This window comes from Branchiostoma belcheri, unplaced genomic scaffold, assembly GCF_001625305.1.
Source record: "Branchiostoma belcheri isolate BF01 breed outbred unplaced genomic scaffold, Haploidv18h27 scaffold44, whole genome shotgun sequence".
Lineage (NCBI taxonomy): Eukaryota > Metazoa > Chordata > Leptocardii > Amphioxiformes > Branchiostomatidae > Branchiostoma > Branchiostoma belcheri.
This window is the reverse complement of record NW_017804065.1, coordinates 2,190,317-2,214,246: the sequence shown is the minus strand read 5'-3', so window position 1 is coordinate 2,214,246 and position 23,930 is coordinate 2,190,317. Positions and strand designations below refer to the sequence as shown.

Below are 23,930 nucleotides of genomic sequence, written 5' to 3'. Positions count from 1 at the left end.
GGTTATAATGGTGCGGATTACAGCACAACCAAAAAGTACCTCATTATTTCCTTACAGAGAAGTTGAGAGAATCAAGAAATAAACCAAACCATCGAAGGATGACGGCAGCACTGTTGGTGACCACGTCTGAAGATCTACACGCTTATCCGTTTGGGTAGGACGTAACTAAGATCAGCCGACATGTTTCTCCTCTTTTGTATCACATATATACTTGTACCCACCCCAACAAACACTAATGCTGTCAATAAGTGTTGGGTTTACGGAAACTGCGCAAGACAAACACCTAATATAACCAGCATACCCAAGGGCGTGACGGCAGAAATACTGCTGTTGTCTTTAAATGACATCAAAGAGCTGACAAACATACCAGAAATGCCAAACTTGACTCTTCTGGATTTGTCCGACAATCGTTTGAGAACATTCCCGTGGTCTTCTCTGAAGAATACATCAAACATTTGTGAGTTAAAGTTGAACAATAATGAAATTTCGAAAGTTGACGCCTACGTCGACTTCCCTGAATCCTTGACGTACCTTTACCTTCAGTGTAATCGCATCACCACGATTCCCGAAACCTTCTTACACGGATTGAAGCCGCAAAAAGAGAGATTCTATCTGCGCATTTGGAAGAACCCTTTCCTCTGTGACTGTAAGATCCAGTGGATCGCACGTTTGCTGCGATGTGTGTGGGAACGCCGACAAGAAGGCTGTGTCAACGGTTCTCCCGGCAGAGATATAAAGTGTATACAGGCCAAGTGCAACTTCCACCCGAATGGCGTTGCGTTCATCCTGGACTGGCTTCAAAAAAACAAACTCATTTCTGTAAAACAGCCGACCCTTGGAGAAACTCTTACATGTGACTCACCGCAAGAACTGAAAGGAGCTTTGTTGAGAAACATCTCTCTACCGACATGTGCATCTGCCAACGATTCTGCAAATTCACAACAAACGTCAGTTTCAGTTCCAGTTACAGATAATCTAGGGGTTCAAGAATCTGAGAAGGCATCAGCGGAGACAGAGCCAACAACACTCTCTACCAACAGCTGGGAGAGAACCACGGTCAACTCTCTAGAACGTTCGCTCTTTTGGAAAAGTGAGTCGTTTTGATTTCTGTTGAGATGGCCGTAGGATTATGAGACATCAACATAAAATGCTAACGCTGATACATCTACGTTACAATAACACAGACGATTTTTCCGAATCTAAAAATGGATACATAATAGACAGTCGACATCGATACGCTTTCTTGTACTGTACTAAAACAGTTTTTACAACAACAAGTGTATATAACGTGTGTTCTGTCCTCCACAGGGCTCATATCTGGCATCCTTGGGGGAGCGCTGGCTCTCTTTGTTGCTGCCTTCTTCATCAGATGTATCAGCCATTGCAGAAAACGACGACAGGCCTGGCTCAATAACATGTCCAGTGCTCCGACCTTGCCAACAAGAACAGAGAACCGTCTTCAAATGATAGTAAGCGTTGACCAGAGTGATTCTACTGTTGATGGACATCTTCAATGCAGTCCGTCAGTTCACTCTCTGTGCGAACCCGACCCACATGTTAATCCGAAAAGCACGGGCACTGCTTTGCCGTTGCAAACGGTTAGTAAGATGTCGGTGTCAAAGTTAGTCAATGTTGACCAGGGTCAGAGGAGCAATGACACCCTCAGTCCTTCAGTTCACTCTCTGTGCAAACCCGACCCACAGATTAATCTGAAAAGCTCGGCCACCGCCTTGCCATTGCAAACGGTTAGTAAGATGTCCGTGTCAAAGGTAGTCAATGTTGACCAGGGCCAGATCAGCAATGCCACCCTCGGTGCAAACGTGCACATTGACACTCGGCGAAGAAGTAAACAAAGTGCTGGTACAAAAAGCACGATGCCTTCTTTGCCTTTACAAACAGTTAGTAAGATGCCCGTATCAAATGTAGTCAGCGTTGACCAGCACCAGAACTATAATACCTTTCTAGGACGTCTACAAGATTTTTTGCGGATGCAAAGCCCAAGGCGTCCTTCAATCGACACTCGGGCTAAACGCAAAAAAAGTGCGCGTCCGAAAAACACGACAGCTTTGAATTCTATACCGTTACAATCGGTTAGTAAAATGCTAGCCTCAAATATTGTCAGTATTGATCAGTATCAGACCCGTAGTGCCGTTCTAGGGCCTATTCAACAAGATCGGAGTAGGCGATTTGACACGACACCAGGCAATTCTAACCGAAAGTTTAAGCGTTCTTGATTATCAAGTGTGAAAGCAGCTTAGCTTGTAAGTTGTAACAATAACTGTCCTTAATGTCAATGTTTTCTATCTGCTATTGTCCTTGGTTTTTACATATAACTTCGATATTCATAAGCCTTGTACATTGTGCATCCTCCAGACTAATCAAAACCTAGAACAACCATGTCGTTCAATTTGTGATTGTACATGTCCTTCGTTTTTGTAGTATTCTTTCTCTGGGTATGAAATATAGAAAGATGAATAATTAACCACGGAATGTGCACATTAAAGTAAGGTGAAAATAGTAATGACAGCTTGATCAATTGCATCACAAAACATGCCATGATTAAACACATATCTTTGTTACTCTTGCATTCAAAGAATCTATTCATTATTTTCTTTTGGTATAAAATAAGTACATAGTGATTAGCTGTGGTACAACAATTTGTTTAAATAAAGGTGAGTAACCCTGACCATGGACCCAGATGTCGAACCTATCACACATCCAACTTGCATGCTGGAAATGAAATTGGTCACAGTACTTTTGTCCCAATCCTTAAGGACTAAACAAAGCAGAATATCTTAAAAAGGCAGAAGATATTTCAACCGCCTTTTTTCAGGGAAGGAAAATATGATAACCATAATTGACATTGGTATGCCAATTACTTTATTACCTTAGCCTGTGTCGTTGTGAGTAGGGAAATACATCAACGAACTGCAAATAAGATACGAATCACGATTAAAATTTTGGAAAGACATGTGCTAAGTCCCGTAAGGGGTCGAAACCTGTACCTGCTTTTTCAATGTGTTGCCTTGGACGTTTGCTGTCAAGGTCGCAAGTGAGGGGTGTTCCGGACAAAGATGTAACATGGCTTTTATAACTAAGCATTACTATTCAAATATATATATATATATATAAAGCATCCATATGCAAACAATCGATGCAATAGATAAGTTTCAAGCCTCGTGACTTATAGCATAGACCTTCACAAAACAGAGAAAAGCTGCTACTCGCCTTGGTGTTCCCAAGCTGCGAAAATGGGGGATGAACAAAACGGTAAGAAACTGGATATTTTCTTTTTCAATCAAGAAACCGACGTCTTTGTAGTTGGGCTATTTCTAGGAAATATTCAAAATAGGACGGTAGATGTCAATTCGGATATTGCGTCGTAGTCGTTTTAAGCCAGCTGTACGCCAGCGAGTTCTGACTGATGGCAGAGAAATGCTAGTAAGTGTAACCAAATGTTACTGTTTAGAGAGTATCTGTAGTTTGACAACTAGACAGCGTATTGTAGTGGTCCTCTGAGTAGTGATCCTCGATGCAATCCTTGGCTGATACAGATGTTACATGTTTATGTAAAATTCCTTTGTAGAATTGCCACATGAAAATAATTGCCAGACGAACGGATAATGATCAGACGTTAAATGTGATAAATGACGTGGTAAATGTGATTAATCGATTTTCTCCATTGCTTCAGGTACCAGTGACCACCAGGCCCATCACAGCATAACATATACATTTCTAAATGTCCTGAAATACATTTGAAGACCACGCCTGAAGATAAATCGAATCCAGGAAGGTATCATCTATTTTATCAGCCAATATGTTTTTTGTATCTTTAATATTACTTCTACAGAATGTGGTTCAGGTCAACACAGCCGTTACTTGTTGGACTTACGGAAATTGTGCAGGGCAAGTGCCTAATCTGAAGACCATACCCAAAAATGTGACTGTAAAATCACTGTTGCTCAATACGAATGACATCAAAGAGCTGACAAACATACCAGAAATGCCGAAGCTCTTCCTTCTTGATTTGTCCTTCAATCGTTTGAGAAGATTCCCGTGGTCTTCTCTGAAGAATGCATCGAATATTCTTCATTTAAAACTGAACAATAACGAAATTTCGAAAGTCGACGCCTATGTCGACTTCCCCCAATCCTTGACTTATCTTCACCTTCAATGCAATCGCATCACCACGATTGCCGAAACTTTCCTGCATGGATTCAGATCCCCAAAACAGACATTCTATCTGCGGATATGGCAGAATCCTCTCCTTTGTGACTGTAAGATCCAGTGGATCGCACGTTTGCGACGATGTGTGTGGGAACACCGGGACGAAGGCTGTGTCAACGCTTCTCCTGTCAGGGTCATGAGGTGTATACTGGCTAAGTGCAACTTCCACCCGAATGGCGTTGCGGTTATCCTGGACTGGTTTCAGTTGAATGACCAAGCTATCGTAAAGCAAAGAAGCTCTGAAGAGTTTCTTAGATGTGACTCACCGCAAGAACTGAAAGGAAACTTGCTAAGAGATGTTTCTCTACCGACATGTGCATCTCCCAGCTCTTCGGGAAGTCCACAACAAACGTCGTCTCCAGATAATGCAGGGGTTCACGAATCTGAGAGGGTACCAACAGAGACTGAGCCCCCAACACTTGTTATCTACAGTTGGGAGAGAACCACGGTCAAGACTTCTGAATTTTCGCTCTTTTGGAAAGGTGAGTCGTTTTGACAGTCGCGTTCTGCTGACATGACGGTACCTCGTCCTTACATGGGTCTCAGATTTGAGCCACAAAACACACCTCTAACGCATATTTAAACCTGAGAAGGGCTACATTAGAGGCATGTGAAATTCTTGTATTATTAGAACACAGCTTAGCGTTGTATGGTAACCGTCAGCCTAGAGGAATATCCATACAAATTTAACGTGTGTTCTGTCCTTTCGCAGGGCTCACAGCTGGCATCCTTGGCGGAGCGCTGGCTCTTTGGTTGTAGCCTTCATCATCAGATGTATCAGTTATTGCCGAAAACGACGACAGGCCTTTTACAATAACATCGCCTCTGCTTCGCCCTTGACAACGATGACCGAGGGACGTGTTCAAAGTATAGTAAGCGTTGACCAGAGTGATTCTCCCGTTGATGGGCATCTTCAGGAAGGCTGCTCAAGAAAAGTAAAGCAAGACGCAAGCTGCTCTTCAATTGAAGCTCAGCGAAAATGCAAACAAAATGTTGGTCCGAAAAACAAGGCGGTACCTTTGCCGCTACAATCGGTTACGAAGATGCCCGTCTCGAATGTTGTTAGTGTTGACCAGTGCCAGAGCTATAATGCCGTTCTGGGACGTATACAACAAGATTCTTTGCGTAAGAAAAGCCCAAGACGTACTTTGATTAAAAAATGGCGAAAAGGTTTACAGCAGGCTGGTCCGAAAAACGCAACGGCTTCTTTGCCTATACAAACGGTTAATAAGATGCTCGCCTCAAATGTTGTCAGCGTTGACCAGTACCAGGACTGTAATGCCGTTCGAGGACATCTACAACAAGATTATCAATCGGCGAAAATGTAAACAAAATATTGGTCCGCAATGTACTAATGGTCAATATTGACCAGTATCACAAACGTAAGGTCGTTGTAGGGTTTCTTCAACAAGATTCTTCGTGAACAAAAAGGAACAAGCTATTTTAGCCGTTTTTCTCTCAATCAGCGAAGTCGTAAACAACGTGATAAGCCCCAAAACACGGCCGCTTCTTTGTCGTTACAAACGGTTAGTAAGATGACCATCTCAAATGTTGTCAGTGCTGAACAGTACCAGGACTGTAGTGCCGTTCGAGGACACTCTACAACGCTGAGACTCTTTGCATAAGAAACGCCCAATCGGCGAAAACGTTAACAAAATATTGGCCCGCAAAATATAGCCGCGGTTTTGCCGTTACAAATGGTTAGTAAGATGACTGTCTCAAATGTAGTCAGTGTTGACCAGTTTCCTAATTGTAATGTCGTTATAAGACGTTCGCAAGAAGATTCTTTGTGGAAAAAAGGCACAAGCCGTTCTTCACTCGACTTTTGGCGCAAACGTGAAAACAGGGCTGTGCAGTTATTATTACAAACACTAACCAAAATGCCCGTCCGGAATATATCAAGCAATGTTCCGAGCAGCGACACAAGCCATTGGCATCGAGAAGTACAAGGCTCTTCGACGATCAGTTAAGGTCCCCGTCACCTCAGGTTGGCTACACGTTCCCAGAAATCACAGAAGAGAACATCAAATATATGTATACCGTATACCGAAGCATCTACTGATATTTAAAGGGACTGTTAATCCATTGCTTCGACATGGGTGACAAACGGCATTGCGAATCGTAAAGTTGTATTCGAAAATTGTAAAGGAACGTGAGAATTGTACAGGTGTTAACTGTGGTACAACAAAAGTTTAATGGTAAGTGACCCTGGCCCTGTTCGAAAATATCAAACACACACACACACACACTCACACACACACACACACACACACACACACACACACATACATATATACACGCACGCGCGCGCACACACACACACACAACAATGCTTCTTCCAATGTGTTGCAGTGGAAGTTTTCTTTCAAGGTCGGAAGTAAGTGTTCCAGACAAAGATGGCTTTGATATCGAATTCATTGTTATTCTGTGGTACATAAAACAATCCAGGTAATCTATTTGGCGGCATGCCATCAGTAAAGATTTTAAAAGCCCCATGTAGCACGACTTATAAAAAAAAACGTCCACAAAAACGGCGAAAAGATGGTACTCTCCTTGCTGCTAAAATGGAATGGGGACAGCCCAAACGGTAAGGACCTATAGAGCTACTAGATATTTTATTGTAAATCTTGAAACCGGCTACTTTGTAGATCACCTATTTCCGGGAAAAATAAAAATTAGACTGTGCGGGTGAATTCGGGCGTTTCGCCGACGGTTTTAACAGAGGAGACGCTAGATTCTGACTGATGCCAGAGAAATGCTAGTAGGTGTTGCTTAATGGTCCTATCTAGAAAAGCATCCGTGACGTTCAACAACTAGACAGTTACAGTATATTGTGGTGGTCATCGGCGTGGTATGGTGCTTCTAGTATGTAAACATTGACTGCTGCAGATTTAACATATTTGCATGATGTAACATCCCCGGTATGTAGAATTGCCACCATGAAAATAATGGTCAAACAAACGGATAAAAGTCACACTTTTGCCATCATTAGATGTGTTATATGTATATTTATTTCGTGGTTGATATATTACTTGCAGGTAACAGAAACCACCAATTACCAAGCCAATCACAACATAACATTTATTATATCAAAAACACGTAGCCGCGGGCAACGGCCCGACTATTAGTACGTTTGCTAATCGTCACTATTGAAGATCACATCTGAACAGCAGACCTAATAACTGTGGAAAAATATTAATCAGCCAAGATGTTTCTTGTGTATTTTCTCATACTCTGGCATAATTTTGGTTCGGGCAATACAGCCATTACATGTTGGACTTATGGAAACTGCGCGGGGCAAGTGCCTAATTTAAAGACCATACCTGACAATGTGACTGTGAAAGCACTACTGCTCAATTCAAATAACATCAAAGAGCTAACGGTACTGTCGAGACTGATTTATCTGGATTTGTCCAACAATCGTTTGCGAACATTCCCCTGGTCATCTCTTCGCAATTTACCACGAATCGAAACGTTGAAGCTATATAACAATGATATTTATAAAGTTGACGCCTACGTAGACTTCCCTGCATCATTCCAACGTCTTTATCTGCAATCTAACCACATTGCCACGATTCCCGAAACTTTTCTGGACGGACTGAAGACACAAAATTGTTCTTCTTGCGCATATATCAGAACCCTTTCTCTGTGACTGTAAGATCCAGTGGATCGCTCGTTTGCGGCGATGTGTGTGGGAACACCGGGATGAAGGCTGCATTGACTCTCCTTTGTTGAGAGCGAGGACGTGCATGTTCTCCAACTGCAATTTCCTTCCGAGTGGCGTTGTGGTCATCTTGGACATGCATCACATCAACCCTAAATTTCTGCTTCTACCGATAGAGTATCAGTTACTTAGATGTGACTCGCCGCGAGAATTACGAAGAAAATTGCTGAAATACGTCATTCTGCCTACTTGTGCATCTCCCAGCGCATCGGTAACACCAGGACTTGGGGTTAATCATGCACCAAACACAGTTGGACAAGACAGAACAGAACTGGAAATGTCAAACACCTCCAACGGGGAGATAACCACTGTCAGCACATCCAAAGCGTCATTGGTGAATGTTTGGAGAGGTGAGGTTACATTCTACATTTCTGTACCTTTCACAGTACCGTGCTTTACAAATGAAATACCTTACAACTTCTATACGCAGACGGTAGACTTTTGAGGGTCCGAAAATTTAGCTAATCTCTAAACTGCCTTTTATTTAGCGCTTAATGAACTAAACTCTCTTCCAGTGATATTTTGATGGTTTGAATTGACTTTGGTACAATCATGCACTGCTAGGTAGGAGAATTGATACCAGGGTATCAATTGTAATTTTGAACTTGTTTTGCATGGGACAAGCTGTCTTGACATATCGCGACAGTAGTGTGTTTGATAAACTTTGGTGATACATAATTTATCTATCTTCAGGATAAACAATTCTTATAGTTTTTTAGTCCATCATATTCAGTTATCTTATACAGATGGTGAAGGAGATCATTCACGTAAGAAAAATCAACGTTCGCATGTCTTTTTCTCTTCACCACAGGGAATATCGTTTTTCTCCTCGGCGCCGTTCTTGCTGTCATAGTTGTCGCCCGCATCAGCTTCCGCATCCGTCTTTTTCTCCGCACCTATCGACGACACGGAGGAACTGCAGGCGTTCTTCGCCAAGTGAGAGGACCGACGTCTGGGACCTTCACGACGCCGAAGACGTCACGAGGATGAAGACGATAGCAACTGTATAGAAATGGTCGAAGTAAGAAGGAAGATTCGTCTTCAAACTCTAGGTGGGTAGTCCCCCCTCCTTTGCCCAGCAGGGAAGGAAGAGTTGTACCGTCGCACCAAACATCGGTTCTCTAGAGGTCAAACCATCATCTAGCTTCACCCACAACTACAACTTCCATACTCATAGGAAATTCAAACTCTACTACTGGATAAATTACGGAGATAATGTACGGATATAATATCCGGACACTCTTCTTCAGCGTCACTAATGAACTCGATAAAGCATATGAGCAACAGTTACTGGAAAAACGGTTGAACATGACAAAGGTCCATGTACAACTTCCAGAGCTACAACAACAGACAGACAGAGGTCACAACTCTACATACCTTTATTCAAAACCAAAGCTGGGCAACACACATTTGCTTACCGAGAGGTAAACTATTTACACTCGCTACCTAAAAATGTCGCACAACTCACTGAAAAGTTTCAAGTCTGCAAGCTGTAAATATAGTTTACAATGACCTCTGACCTCCCAAGAAAAGCTGACCTGGACTGTGGAAAGGACATGAGTTGTGGAAAATGATTCTGATTTGTTTACATCGACTTTTGTATATGATTTCATGTAACACCTTTAACGTTGTTTATGTATACCTTTGGGTACTTGTGTTACCTATGTTTTTTAACTCCATATATGTAACGTCGTCTTTACAATGCTGTATTTCCTTTTATGTTGCGTGTGACCATTCACGATTTTCAACATGGGTTTACACCCGGCCGTTCCACCACCACTCAGCTTCTAGAAACATACCACAAAGTAGGGTCCATACTGGACAGAGGGGGGCAAGTAGATATGTTATTTCTCGACTTTGCCAAAGCGTTTGATTCTGTGTCTCATACCCTTTTGACCCACAAGCTACAAACATTTGGCTCCTAGCGTGGCCACCTATTCCTCCTCCCAACATCTTTGTTAAGGATCTCAACAAAGGATAGTTGGAAATTTAAAAGCTGCATATTATTGATAATCTCAATTTCTACAATCTCTATTAATACACATCATGTGCAATGTCCTAAAAATAAACAGAAGCTTATTTCTTCATGGATTGAGCAGCCTGTAACGAGTCAGTCCTGTGTGTAGGTAGCTGTAGAATATCAAATACTTGTTCCGTAAAACATAATGCCAACAGAACACACAATAGCATCTTGAATTGTTGTGGATATTATTTTCCACGAACTGTTATGATTAGTCTGAGCTGCTAATCCAACTTGTGCGGAGCCTCCAAACCTTTAAATCGTTGCCACCTATACCTCCCACCAACTTAGTTCTGTGCACAAAAGTGATCTTTTGACCTTGCATCGGGGAACAAAGACGCTCAACAAAGGCTAGTTGCAACTTAATAAGCTGCATGTCTTATACACATCATGTGAAGTCTTCAAACAAGTAGCAAGTGCTTATTTCTTAGTTTATTGAGAAACTTAAAAGTACCTTGCAGCGAGGGAAATAGCGATACTGACGCTGTGGTTTCAAACATAGTCCTGTCCTTTGAGTAGGGAGCAGTAGAATGCAAAATACTTTAAATATAACAATGCCAACAGACCACACAATAGCAGCTTGAATTATTGTGCATATTGTTTATCACGAACGTATTATGATTAGTCTGAGCTGCGAACCCATGATGTGTGCGTCATATACAAATGTATGACGGCTTTCAAACCAACGTTCACCGTTAGTCTCCATGGCCACCTATACCTCCTCCCACCATCTTTGTTCAGGGACCAGAAGTGGGCTTTTGGTCTTACATTGAGCAACGTCGTTTATAGTCAGCAGAACCTCAACCAATGACAGTTGCAAATTTAAAAGCGGAATATCTCTTTTAATACACATCATGTGCAGTGTCCAAAAAACTAACAGAAACTTATTTTTTCATTGATTGATTAGCATGTAACGAGTCAGTCCTGTGTGTAGGTAGAAGTAGAATATCAATTCTTTTCAAAAATACTTGTACCGTAAAACATAATGCCAACAGAACACACAATAGCATCTTGAATTGATGTGGATATTATTTACCACAAACGTGTTATGATTAGTCTGAGCTACTAATCCAATTTGTGCGGAGCCTCCAAACCTTCAAATCGTTGCCACCTATACCTCCCACCAACTTAGTTCTGTGCACAGAAGTGGTCTTTTGCCCTTGTATTGAGGAACGTTGTATATACTCAACAGACGGTCAAAAAAAGGCTATAGTTGCAAACTTAATTTCCTTAGTAATACACATCATGTACAGTCTTCAAACAAGTAGCAATTGCTTATTTCTTAGTTTATTGAGCAATTAAAAGTAACCTGCAACGAAGAAAATAGCTTCGAATTCCGATCTTCTAATTTGGTGACCATTGAGTAAAGATCGTTGTTGGCGTCACAATTTCATTCTAAACAACACGCGGCTTTGGAATATTTAAGATGGCGAAAATATTGCTGTCGATTTGTTGCGCACAAGCGTAGGTTACCGACGGCTATATTTACTTTAGGTGTAAAAAGTAGACCACCACAGCGTCTGCGAATATAATATTACACTATTGAAATGTGAATCTGGGTGCTGCATAGATCAACATTTCTTCCACTGTGAGTTACTTACATGGCACAGACTACGTGATTGAAAACACGAAATAAAATAAAATAGAATCAGAGATTTTTTTGCGGTGAGTATGTCGACCCCTGTGTTGCAGCTACCAGATGCTAGGTCGCAAGTGTGGCTTCGACTTGTTACTTTCCCCATGGGGAAGTGAAATAATTGTGTTGATGTGCATGTCTGCGTATGAGTGTGTTTGTTTATATGTATGTGTGTCTATGTGTGTGTTTGTGTGGGTGGGTGTGCATGTGTTTGTGTGTGTGTTTGCTTGTGTGTATGTGTTTCTAACCAAGGGATTGAAATACTGAAGGGGCGAAGTCTGCCATTTCTGGTTGCCTGATCGTTGTGAATCTTTCGTTTCGCAAGACCATCTGGCGAAAAACTGTAGGTAAAATATTCAGCACCAGAATAAATGAAAAATACTCAGACCTTGAGCCACCTGTCCATATGTCCATACGTCACAGGCAGCGCGATGTCGTGAATGTTTCATGAACATGTTGCATAACACCGCCGGCGTCTACAAATACACCATACAGTGTCTGTAGATGTGACCGGTTCAGTTGGTAATTCACAGTTAAGGTAAGCCGAGTGCTTTTGATTGACTCTAGACGTAAATTGGTTTCCATTCTGACACCTAATTGCAAAAACAGATGCATGGCACCGCTTTCTTTTTCCCACGCTTTTCGCTTGCTTTGTAACCTCTTTCAAGCTACGCCTGTGTTCTTCGCTACAAAGCGAGGGTCAGTGTAGGTCAGACACAACGTGAAAGCGTATACGTACTAGATAACAACCAAAACGTGGGAGTCTTATGAGACAAAATCATTGATTTTCTTTATTTTCTAAACACCTGGTATTACTGATCATGTATCTTTTGTCTTGTACCTCAGTGGGGTCGAAATGTTGCCGCAAAGAAGCTAATGTTTAACATTGTATAACTTTGCAGTCGCCGGGGTTTTCACCCTAGTGTACGGAAAATGAAAAAAAAATCCTCCTGTATTTTCATTGGAAACACGCGGATAACAGTGGCAATGTAAACATTTAATTTTTACGTATAATTTTTAGATGGTTTACTCAAGCCAAGGCTCAACAGTTAGTAAGCAATATAGATCTTCACTCGATAAAAATAGGGATGTATTGGGACGGTTTTCTCGCAGCAGGCAGTGTCTGCATTGGCCCATTGCACTACATTATTGGCTATATTCGGGGGATAGCCCTTATGTATGACGGTTTCCTCACAACAGACTACGAGACAGTGTTTGTATTGACATAACTTTGTTGTTGGCAACAATATTTTAGGAAAAGTCACCAAGTTTGGTGGCCCTAGCACAAGCCGTTCGGACGTTAACCGATATCAAAGTTGGCGCGGCCACTTTAATTTCGCCCCCTTCCCCAGTCTAGATATGGTTAACATCTTATGATTATATGTAATTTCTATCATTGAATATTCATAATTTATGCTTATTGATGACGTCATCGGTCAAAATCCAATTGGCTCTTGTGCGTATCTTTTCACATAAAACGTTCATATGTATACCTTTAGTCCATTTGTATTGAGTTTTGAGGTTGTATCTTGTAAAGAAAATCACTGTTTCCTTTCAGAGAAGTTGAGAGAATCAAGAAATAAACCAAACCATATATAAACCGTATATAAAGGGTGACGACAGCACTGTGACCACTCCTGAAGATCTACACGCTTATCCGTTTGGGTAGGACGTAACTAAGATCAGCCGACATGTTTCTCCTCTTTTGTATCACATATATACTTGTACCCACCCTAACAAAAACTAACGCCGTCAATAAGTGTTGGGTTTACGGAAACTGCGCAGGATATACACCTAATCTAACGAGCATACCCAAGAACGTGACGACAGAAATACTGCTACTGATGTTGAATGACATCAAAGAGCTGACAAACATACCAGAAATGCCGAACTTGACTCTTCTGGATTTGTCCTATAATCGTTTGAGAACATTTCCGTGGTCATCTCTGAAGAATGCACCAACCATTTGTAAGTTAAAGTTGAACAATAATGAAATTTCGAAAGTTGACGCCTACGTCGACTTCCCTCAGACCTTGGAGTATCTTTACCTTCAGTGTAATCGCATCACCACGATTCCCGAAACCTTCTTACACGGATTGAAGCCACTAAAAGAGACATTCTATCTGCGGATATGGCAGAATCCTCTCCTTTGTGACTGTAAGATCCAGTGGATCGCTCGTTTTCGGCGATGTGTGTGGGAACACCGACAAGAAGGCTGTGTCAACGCTTCTCCCGGCAGGGCCAGGAAGTGTATACAGGACAAGTGTAACTTCCACCCGAATGGCGTTGCGGTTATCCTGGACTGGCTTAAAAAAACTCATAAACTCATTTCTGTAAAACCACCGACCCCCGGACAGAGTCTTAGATGTGACTCTCCGCAAGAATTGAAAGGAACTTTGTTGAGAAATATCTCTCTACCGACATGTACATCTGCCAACGATTCTGCAAATTCACAACAAACGTCGTCTACAGATAAATTAGAGACTCATGAACCCCAGAAGCCATCAGCGGAGACAGAGCCCCCAACACTCGTTACCAACAGCTGGGAGGGAACCACTGTCAACACTCCCAAACTTTCTCTCTTTTGGAAAAGTGAGTCGTTTTGATTTCTGTTGAGATGGCCGTAGGATTATGAGACATCAACATAAAATGCTAACGCTGATAAATCTACGTTACAATAACACAGACGCTTTTTTCTCGAATCTAAAAAGGGATACAGAATAGACAGTCGACATCGATGAGCTTTCTTGTACTGTACTAAAAACAGTTTTTACAACAATGTGTGTTCTGTCCTTCCACAGGGCTCATAGCTTGCATCCTTGGCGGAGCGCTGGCTCTCTTTGTTGCTGCCTTTATCATCAGATGTATCAGCCATTGCAGAAAACGACGACGGGCCTGTTCCAATAACATGGCCAGTGCTCCGACCTTGCCAACAAGAACCGGGAACCGTCTTCAAATGATAGTAAGCGTTGACCAGAGTGATTCTACTGTTGATGGACATCGTCAATGCAGTCCTTCAGTTCACTCTCGGTGCAAACCCGACCCACATGTTAATCCGAAAAGCACGGGCACTGCTTTGCCGTTGCAAACGGTTAGTAAGATGTCCTTTTCAAAGTTAGTCAATGTTGACCAGGGCAAGGACAGCAATGACACCCTCAGTCCTTCAGTTCACTCTCTGCGCAAACCCGACCCACAGATTAATCCGAAAAGCACGGCCACCGCCTTGCCGTTGCAAACGGTTAGTAAGATGTCGGTGTCAAAGGTAGTCAATGTTGACCAGGGTCAGACCAGCAATGCCACCCTCGGTGCAAACGTGCACATTGACACTCGGCGAAGACGTAAACAAAGTGCCGGTCCAAAAAGCACGATGCCTTCTTTGCCTTTACAAACAGTTTGTAAGATGCCCGTCTCAAATGTAGTCAGCGTTGTCCAGCACCAGAACTATAATACCTTTCTAGGACGTCTACAAGATTTTTTGCGGATGCAAAGCCCAAGGCGTCCTTCAATCGACACTCGGGCTAAACCCCAAAAAAGTGTGCGTCCGAAAAACACGACAGCTTTGAATTCTATACCGTTACAATCGGTTAGTAAAATGCTAGCCTCAAATATTGTCAGTATTGATCAGTATCAGACCCGTAGTGCCGCTCTAGGGCCTCTTCAACAAGATCGGAGTAGGCGATTTGACACGACACCAGGCAATTCTAACTGAAAGTTTAAGCGTTCCTGGTTATCAAGTGTGTGAAAGCTTGTAACGATAACTTTCTTTAATGTCAATGTTTTCTATTTGCTGTCCTTGGTTTTTACGTGTAACTTCGATATTCATAAGTTGACGGAAGACAGACAGCCTTGTACACTGTGCATCCCACAGACTAATCAAAATATAGAACCACCATGTCGATCAATTTGTGCTTGTCCTTGGTTTTTGTAGTGTTCTTTCGCTGGGTATTAATTTTATTAAATATGGAAAGATGAATAAGAAACCATAGAATGTTTATAATATTAAATAAGGTGAGAATAGTATATGACAACTTGACTTCATCAATTGCATCACAAAACTTGCCATATCAAGAATCTATTCATTATTTTCTTCTGGTATAAAATTAGTACATAGTGATTAGCTGTGGTACAACAAAATAGCCTGGTTGGTTTAATGGTGAGTGACCCTGACCATGGACCTAGAGGTTGAACCTCATCATCATCCGTCGTTCCTGTAGGGCGGGGTGAGTTGCTGCACGACCGTACTCCACAGGGATCTGTCCGCCATGGTTGATTTGAGGTCTTGTATATCAAATCCCGTGTCTCTGGAGATGGTTCTTGGGTAGGTTAGTTTTCTAGTATAGGTTTTCCCGCTAGGCCTCCAGAGAACAAGTGACGAGATGATTTCTCCGCTCGCCCTAAAGCAGTGACCAGCGAATCGAACACGTCTCTGCTTGAGCCTGAGGGACACTTGAGGGAGTTTACCGTATATGGCTGCCATGGTTGGGTGCTGTTTCCAACTGATTTTTTGTGCTCTGCGCAAAAGCTTGGTGTAAGTTTCATCAAGTTTCTTTTCTAGCCGAGTTGTCAATGTCCAAGTTTCCGCGCCATACAACAGAATGGGCTCAATAATTGTGCGGAAAACTTGTAGTTTTAGGTTATTACTTACACTTGAGCACCAGATATTATCTAATCTATTACATGCCTCCCACGCTAAGGCTTTCCTTGTTGTAAAATCCCTTTCAGAGTCCATTATATAGGATCCCAGATACTTGAAGTCTTTAACTTGCTTTATGCAAATGCCCGCTAGAGATTTAAGTTCTACTGGTGCAGTGGTGATAATTGTGCTTATGAACTCAGTTTTGGCTTCGTTGCAGTACAGACCAACAAATGAGGCTGCTTTCTCAAGAGATTGCAGGAGTAATTCTGCGTCTTTCACCAACTGTACTACCAAGAGGTTGAACCTATCACACATCCAACTTGCATGCTAGAAATGAAATTGGTCACAGTATTTTGTCCCGTTCCTGAAATGAAGTACTTAACAAAGCAGAATATCTTACGAAGGCAGAAGATTTCAACTGCCTTTTCCAGGGAAGGAAAATATGATAACCATAATTGACATAATTTATTGTGATGCCAATTACTTTGTTACCTTTTTAAATATCCATAACTACTTGGTCTGTGTCGTTGTGAGTAAGGGAAATACACCTTGCAAACAAACGAATTTGAACTGCAATAAAGGTACGAATCACGACAATTTTGATAAGACATGCGATAAGTATAAACCTTTTCTTCCAATGTGTTGCCTTGGAAGTTTGCTGTCAAGGTCGCAAGTGAGTGGTGTTCTGGACAAAGCTGTAACGTGGCTTTGGTAACAAAATCATTACTATTCAAATATATAAAAAGCAATCCATGCAAACAATAGATAAGTTTCATGCCTTGTGACTTATAACATAGACCTTCACAAAAAAGAGGAGAAATGCTAGTAAGTGTCACTAAATGTTACTGTCAAGAGAGAATCTGCAGTTATACACTGTCTCTAGACAGCATATTGTCGTGGTCCTTCGTGTAGTGATCCTAGATGCAATCATTGGCTGATACAGATGTTACATGTAAAATTCCTTTGTAGAATTGCCACCATGAAAATAATGGCCAGACGAACGGATAATGGTCAGACGTTAAATGTGATTATATGACGTGACAAATGTGATTAATCTAATGTCTCCATTGCTTCAGGTACCAGTGACCACCAGGCTCACCACAGCATAACATATACATTTCTAAATGTCTTAAAAGACATTTAAAGACCACGCCTGAAGACAAATAGAATCCAGGAAGGTATCATCTCTTTTATTAGCCAAGATGTTTTCTGTTTTTTTAATATTACTTCTACAGAATGTGGTTCAGGTCAACACAACCATTACTTGTTGGACGTACGGAAACTGTGCAGGGCAAGTGCCTAATCTAAAGACCATACCCGAAAATGTGACTGTAAAATCACTGCTGCTCAATACAAATGGCATCGAGGAGCTGACAAACATACCAGAAATGCCGAAGCTCTTCCTTCTTGATTTGTCCTTCAATCGTTTGAGAAGATTCCCGTGGTCTTCTCTGAAGAGTGCATCGAATATTCTTCATTTAAAACTAAACAATAACGAAATTTCAAAAGTTGACGCCTACATCGACTTCCCCCAATCCTTGACTTATCTTCACCTTCAATTCAATAGCATCACCACGATTGCCGAAACTTTCCTGCATGGATTTAAGTCCCCCAAACAGACATTGTATCTGCGGATATGGCAGAATCCTCTCCTCTGTGACTGTAAGATCCAGTGGATCGTACGTTTGCGGCGATGTGTGTGGGAACACCGGGACGAAGGCTGTGTCAACGCTTCTCCTGTCAGGGTCATGAGGTGTATACTGGCCAAGTGCAACTTCCACCCGAATGGCGTTGCGGTTATCCTGGACTGGCTTCAGTTGGATGACCAAGCTATCGTAAAGCAAAAAAGCTCTGAAGACTTTCTTAGATGTGACTCACCGCAAGAACTGAAAGGAAATTTGCTGAGAGACGTTTCTCTAAAGGCATGTGCATCTCCCAACTCTTCGGGAAGTCCACAACAAACGTCGTCTCCAGATAATGCAGGGATTCACGAATCTGAAAAGTCACCAACAGAGACTGAGCCCCCAACACTTGTTATCTACAGTTGGGAGAGAACCACGGTCAAGACTTCTGAATTTTCGCTCTTTTGGAAAGGTGAGTCCCTTTGACAGTCGCGTTCTGCTGACATGACGGTACCTCGTCCTTACATGGGTCTCAGATTTGAGCCACAAAACACACCTCTAACGCATATTTAAACCTGAGAAGGGCTACATTAGAGGCATGTGAAATTCTTGTATTATTAGAACACAGCTTAGCCTTGTACAATGTTAACCGTCATCTCAGAGGAATATCCATACAAAATTTAACGTGTGTTCTGTCCTTTCGCAGGGCTCACAGCTGGCATCCTTGGCGGAGCGCTGGCTCTTTTGGTTGTAGCCTTCATCATCAGATGTATCAGTTATTGCAGAAAACGACGACAGGCCTTTTACAATAACTTGGCCACTTCTTTGCCCTTGTCAACGATGACCGAGGGGCGTGTTCAAAGTATAGTAAGCGTTGACCAGAGTGATTCTCGCGTTGATGGGCATCTTCAGGAAGGCTGCTCAAGAAAAAGGGAAGAAGACGAAAGCTGCTCTTCAACTGACGGTCCTCGAAAATGCAAACAAAATGCTGGTTCAAAAAACATGGCGCGTTCTTTGCCGCTACAAACGGTTATGAAGATTCCCGTCTCGAATGTTGTTAGTGTTGACCAGCGCAAGAGCTATAGTGCCGTTCTGGGACGCTTACAACAAGATTCCTTGCGTAAGAAAAGCCCAAGACGAACTTTGATTAAAAATTGGCGAAAAGGTATACAACATGCTGGTCCGAAAAACGCAACGGCTTCTTTGCCGTTACAAACGGTGAGTAAGATGCTCGCCTCAAATGCTGTCAATGTTGACCAGTATCACAAAACGTAAGGTCGTTGTAGGGTTTCTTCAACAAGATTCTTCGTGGACAAAAGCCACACGCCGCTTTTCTCTTAATAACCAGCGAAGTCGTAAACAAAGTGATAAGCCCCAAAACACGGCCGCTTCTTTGTCGTTACAAACGGTTAGTAAGATGCCCATCTCAAACGTTGTCAGTGTTGACCAGTACCAGGACTGTAGTGCCGTCACGAAGATGAAGACGGTAACAACTGTATAGAAATGGTCGTAGTAAGAAGGGAAGATTCGTCTTCAAAGTCTAGGTGGGTAGTCCCCCCTCTTTTGCCCAACAGGGAAGAAAGTGTTGTACCGTCGCACCTAACAGCAGTTCTCTAGAGGTCAAACCATCATCTAGCTTCTCCCACATCTACAACTTCCAAAGCTACAACACCAGACAGAACAACTCTACATACCTTTATTCAAAACCACAGCTGGGCAACACACATTTGCTTACCGGGGGTAAACTATTTCCACTCGCTACCTAAAAATATCGCGCAACTCGCATCGCTAAAAAGTTTCAAGTCTGCTCTGAAAAACATGCAAGCTGTACATATAGTTTATAATGGCCTCTGACCTCTTTCCAAAGAAAATCTGATCTGGACTTTGAAATAGACATGAGGTATGGAAAATGATTCTGATTTGTTTACATCGACCTTTGCATATGATTTCATGTAACACATGTATTTGTTTATGTATGCCTTTGGGTACTTGTGTTGCTTGTGGCTTCTTTAACCCATATTTCTATGGGCTGCACATTACCCTACAAAAACAATTTCTATGTTAATATGACATTTTTCTCTTTTTCTTTACCATGACCAAAGAACATGATAAGCTACATGTATAAGATTGGTGATCTTGTGTATAAAATACGTAGAACACAATACCAACAAAACCCACAATACCAGCATGAATTGATATGCATTGTTTGCTATGAAAGTGTTATTTTAGTTTGAGTGGCTAATCCAAAATATGTTAAGCTTCAAAACCAAAGTTAACCGTTTATCTCCCGTCGTAGTCACCTAAACCTTCTACCAACTTACTTCTGAGCCCAGAATTGGTCTTTTGGTTTTACATTGAGCAAACTTGTTTAAACTCAAGAGCCACTCAGCAAATGATGATTGTTTAGAAAATACGTTACACGCAACCATGCCAACAGACCACGCAATAGCAGCTTGAATTGATGTGCATATCAATTTTTCACGAACGTATTATGATTAGTCTGAGCTGCTAACCCATGGTGTCTGCATCACATATGTATATATGCTTTCAAACCAACGTTCACTATTAATCTCCCAGCGTAGACACCTCTACCTCCTCCCACCATCTTTGTTCAGGGACCAGAAGTGGGCTTTTGGACTTACATTGAGCAGCGTCGTTTATACTCAACAAGACCTCAAAAAAGGATAGTTGAAAATTCAAAAGCTGCATATCTCTATTAATACACACCATGTACAGTGTCCAAAAAACTAACCGAAACTTATTTTTTCATTGATTGATTAGCATGTAACGAGTCAGTCCTGTGTGTAGGTAGTAGTAGAATATCAATTCTATTTAAAAATACTTGTACCGTAAAACATAATGCCAACAGAACACACAATAGCATCTTGAAGTGGTGTGGATATTATTTACCACAAACGTGTTATGATTAGTCTGAGCTGCTAATCCAACTTGTGCTGAGTCTTCAAACCTTTAAATCCTTGCAACCTATACCTCCCACCAACTTAGTTCTGTGCACAGAAGTGGTATTTTGCCCTTGTATTGAGGAACGTTGTTTATACTCAACAGACGCTCAACAAAGGCTATAGTTGCAAAGCTGTATGTCAATACACATCATGTTTGTGTTTCTAACCAAGGGATTGAAATACTGAAGGGGTGAAGTCTGCCATTTCTGGTTGCCTTATCTTTGTGAATCTTTCTTTTCGCAAGACCATATGGCAAAAAAACTGTAGGTAAAATATTCAGCACCAGAATAAATGAAAAATACTCAGACCTTGAGCCACCTGTCCACATGTCCATACGTCACAGGTAGCGCGATGTCGTGAATGTTTCATGAACATGTTGTATAACACCGCCGGCGTCTACAAATACACCATACAGTGTCTGTAGATGTGACCGGTTCAGTTGGTACTTCACAGTTAAGGTAAGCCGAGTGCTTTTGATTGACTCTAGACGTAAATTGGTTTCCATTCGACACCTAATTGCAAAAACAGATGCATGGCACCGCTTTCTTTTTCCCACGCTTTTCGCTTGCTTTGTGACCTCTTTCAAGCTACGCCTGTGTTCTTCACTACAAAGAGAGGGTCAGTGTAGGTCAGACACAACCTGAAAGCGTATACGTACTAGATAACGACCAAAACGTGGGAGTCTTATGAGACAAAATCATTGATTTTCTTTATTTTTTAAACACCTGGTATTACTGATCATGTATCTTTTGTGTTGTACCTCAGTGGGGTCGAAATGTTGCCGCAAAGAAGCTAATGTTTAACATTGTATAACTTTGCAGTCGCCGGGGTTTTCACCCTAGTGTACGGAAAATGAAAAAAAAAATCCTCTTGTATTTCATTGGAAACACGCGGATAACAGTGGCAATGTAAACACTACGTATAATTTTAGATGGTTTACTCAAGCCAAGGCCCAACAGGCAGTAAGCAATATAGATCTTCACTCGATAAAGATAGGGATGTATTGGGACGGTTTTCTCGCAGCAGGCAGTGTCTGCATTGACCCATTGCACTACATTATTGGCTATATTCGGGGGATAGCCCTTATGTATGACGGTTTCCTCACAACAGACTACGAGACAGTGTGTTTGTATTGACATAACTTTGTTGTTGGCAACAATATTTTAGGAAAAGTCACCAAGTTTGGTGGCCCTAGCACAAGCCGTTCGGACGTTAACCGACATCAAAGTTGGCGCGGGCACTTTAATTTCGCCCCCTTCCCCAGTCTAGATATGGTTAACATCTTATGATTATATGTAATTTCAATCATTGAATATTCATAATTTATGCTTATTGATGACGTCATCGGTCAAAATCCAATTGGCTCTTGTGCGTATTTTTTTCACATAAAATGTTCATATGAATACCTTTAGTCCATTTGTATTGAGTTTTGAGGTTGTATCTTGTAAAAAAAAATCATTGTTTCCTTTCAGAGAAGTTGAGAGAATCAAGAAATAAACCAAACCATATATAAACCGTATATAAAGGGTGACGACAGCACTGTAGATCTACACGCTTATCCGACTCCTGAAGATCTACACGCTTATCCGTTTGGGTAGGACGTAACTAAGATCAGCCGACATGTTTCTCCTCCTTTATATCACATATATACTTGTAACCACCCTAACAAACACTAACGCCGTCAATAAGTGTTGGGTTTACGGAAACTGCGCAGGATATACACCTAATCTAACGAGCATACCCAAGAACGTGACGACAGAAATACTGCTGCTGATGTTGAATGACATCAAAGAGCTGACAAACATACCAGAAATGCCGAACTTGACTCTTCTGGATTTGTCCTATAATCGTTTGAGAACATTTCCGTGGTCATCTCTGAAGAATGCACCAACCATTTGTAAGTTAAAGTTGAACAATAATGAAATTTCGAAAGTTGACGCCTACGTCGACTTCCCTCAGACCTTGGAGTATCTTTACCTTCAGTGTAATCGCATCACCACGATTCCCGAAACCTTCTTACACGGATTGAAGCCACTAAAAGAGACATTCTATCTGCGGATATGGCAGAATCCTCTCCTTTGTGACTGTAAGATCCAGTGGATCGCTCGTTTTCGGCGATGTGTGTGGGAACACCGACAAGAAGGCTGTGTCAACGCTTCTCCCGGCAGGGCCAGGAAGTGTATACAGGACAAGTGCAACTTCCACCCGAATGGCGTTGCGGTTATCCTGGACTGGCTTAAAAAAACTCATAAACTCATTTCTGTAAAACCACCGACCCCCGGACAGAGTCTTAGATGTGACTCACCGCAAGAATTGAAAGGAACTTTGTTGAGAAATATCTCTCTACCGACATGTACATCTGCCAACGATTCTGCAAATTCACAACAAACGTCGTCTACAGATAAATTAGAGACTCATGAACCCCAGAAGCCATCAGCGGAGACAAAGCCCCCACCACTCGTTACCAACACCTGGGAGAGAACCACGGTCAACACTCCCAAACTTTCGCTCTTTTGGAAAAGTGAGTCGTTTTGATTTCTGTTGAGATGGCCGTAGGATTATGAGACATCAACATGAAATGCTAACGCTGATAAATCTACGTTACAATAACACAGACGCTTTTTTCCCGAATCTAAAAAGGGATACAGAATAGACAGTCGACATCGAGGAGCTTTCTTGTACTGTACTAAAAACAGTTTTTATGGGTTCACCACAAAGTGGTGAAACCATATTGCTTTTTCTCATGATTCTCCTCCTTCTTCTTCTCCTCCTGCCATTTCTTTAAATGGATTCAGCTTCTTCATTTTGAAGCCTAAGGACCTGAAATTTGGTATGGAGGTACAGTAGGCAAATACCCCCAGGCGTTTTTTTAATTTTTGTGATACAGGCTTTTAGAATGGTTTTATTTGAGTTTTTTGGCTGTGTTATAGCAAATGTATTACTGAGTTAGTGTGCAGTGTTACCACATTTGGGCATGAGTCATCACAATGGAATGCAGGGCATCAACCAATAGGCATGCAGCTTTCCTCTATTCTCCTTGCTGATTGGCTGTTGGAATTTAACAGGCTTAACTTAATTAATACCTGCACAGAGCCATTCCAT

General features: G+C 41.8%; 4 protein-coding genes across 4 annotated transcripts; all 4 read left to right on the top strand.

The window, feature by feature from the left end:
• The first annotated feature begins 372 nt into the window (after nucleotides 1–372).
• On the top strand, nucleotides 373–9,011 carry LOC109478442. Its single transcript, XM_019779973.1, has 5 exons — nucleotides 373–1,090; nucleotides 1,309–1,469; nucleotides 3,851–4,709; nucleotides 8,203–8,301; nucleotides 8,893–9,011. Exons 1-5 carry the CDS (start codon nucleotides 373–375, stop codon nucleotides 9,009–9,011), a joined length of 1,956 nt encoding a protein of 651 aa, XP_019635532.1.
• A 4,479-nt stretch (nucleotides 9,012–13,490) lies between these two features.
• LOC109478441 (immunoglobulin superfamily containing leucine-rich repeat protein 2-like) lies at nucleotides 13,491–14,213 on the top strand. Its single transcript, XM_019779972.1, has one exon. The coding sequence runs from the start codon at nucleotides 13,491–13,493 to the stop codon at nucleotides 14,211–14,213; it is 723 nt and encodes a 240-aa protein (XP_019635531.1).
• Nucleotides 14,214–17,484: 3,271 nt separating this feature from the next.
• LOC109478440 (peroxidasin-like protein) lies at nucleotides 17,485–19,468 on the top strand. Its single transcript, XM_019779971.1, has 3 exons — nucleotides 17,485–18,337; nucleotides 18,572–18,634; nucleotides 19,440–19,468. The coding sequence occupies exons 1-3, from the start codon at nucleotides 17,632–17,634 to the stop codon at nucleotides 19,466–19,468; spliced, it is 798 nt and encodes a 265-aa protein (XP_019635530.1). The 5' UTR covers nucleotides 17,485–17,631.
• A 3,172-nt stretch (nucleotides 19,469–22,640) lies between these two features.
• Nucleotides 22,641–23,363, top strand: LOC109478439 (immunoglobulin superfamily containing leucine-rich repeat protein 2-like). Its single transcript, XM_019779970.1, has one exon. The coding sequence runs from the start codon at nucleotides 22,641–22,643 to the stop codon at nucleotides 23,361–23,363; it is 723 nt and encodes a 240-aa protein (XP_019635529.1).
• The last annotated feature ends 567 nt before the right edge of the window (nucleotides 23,364–23,930 follow it).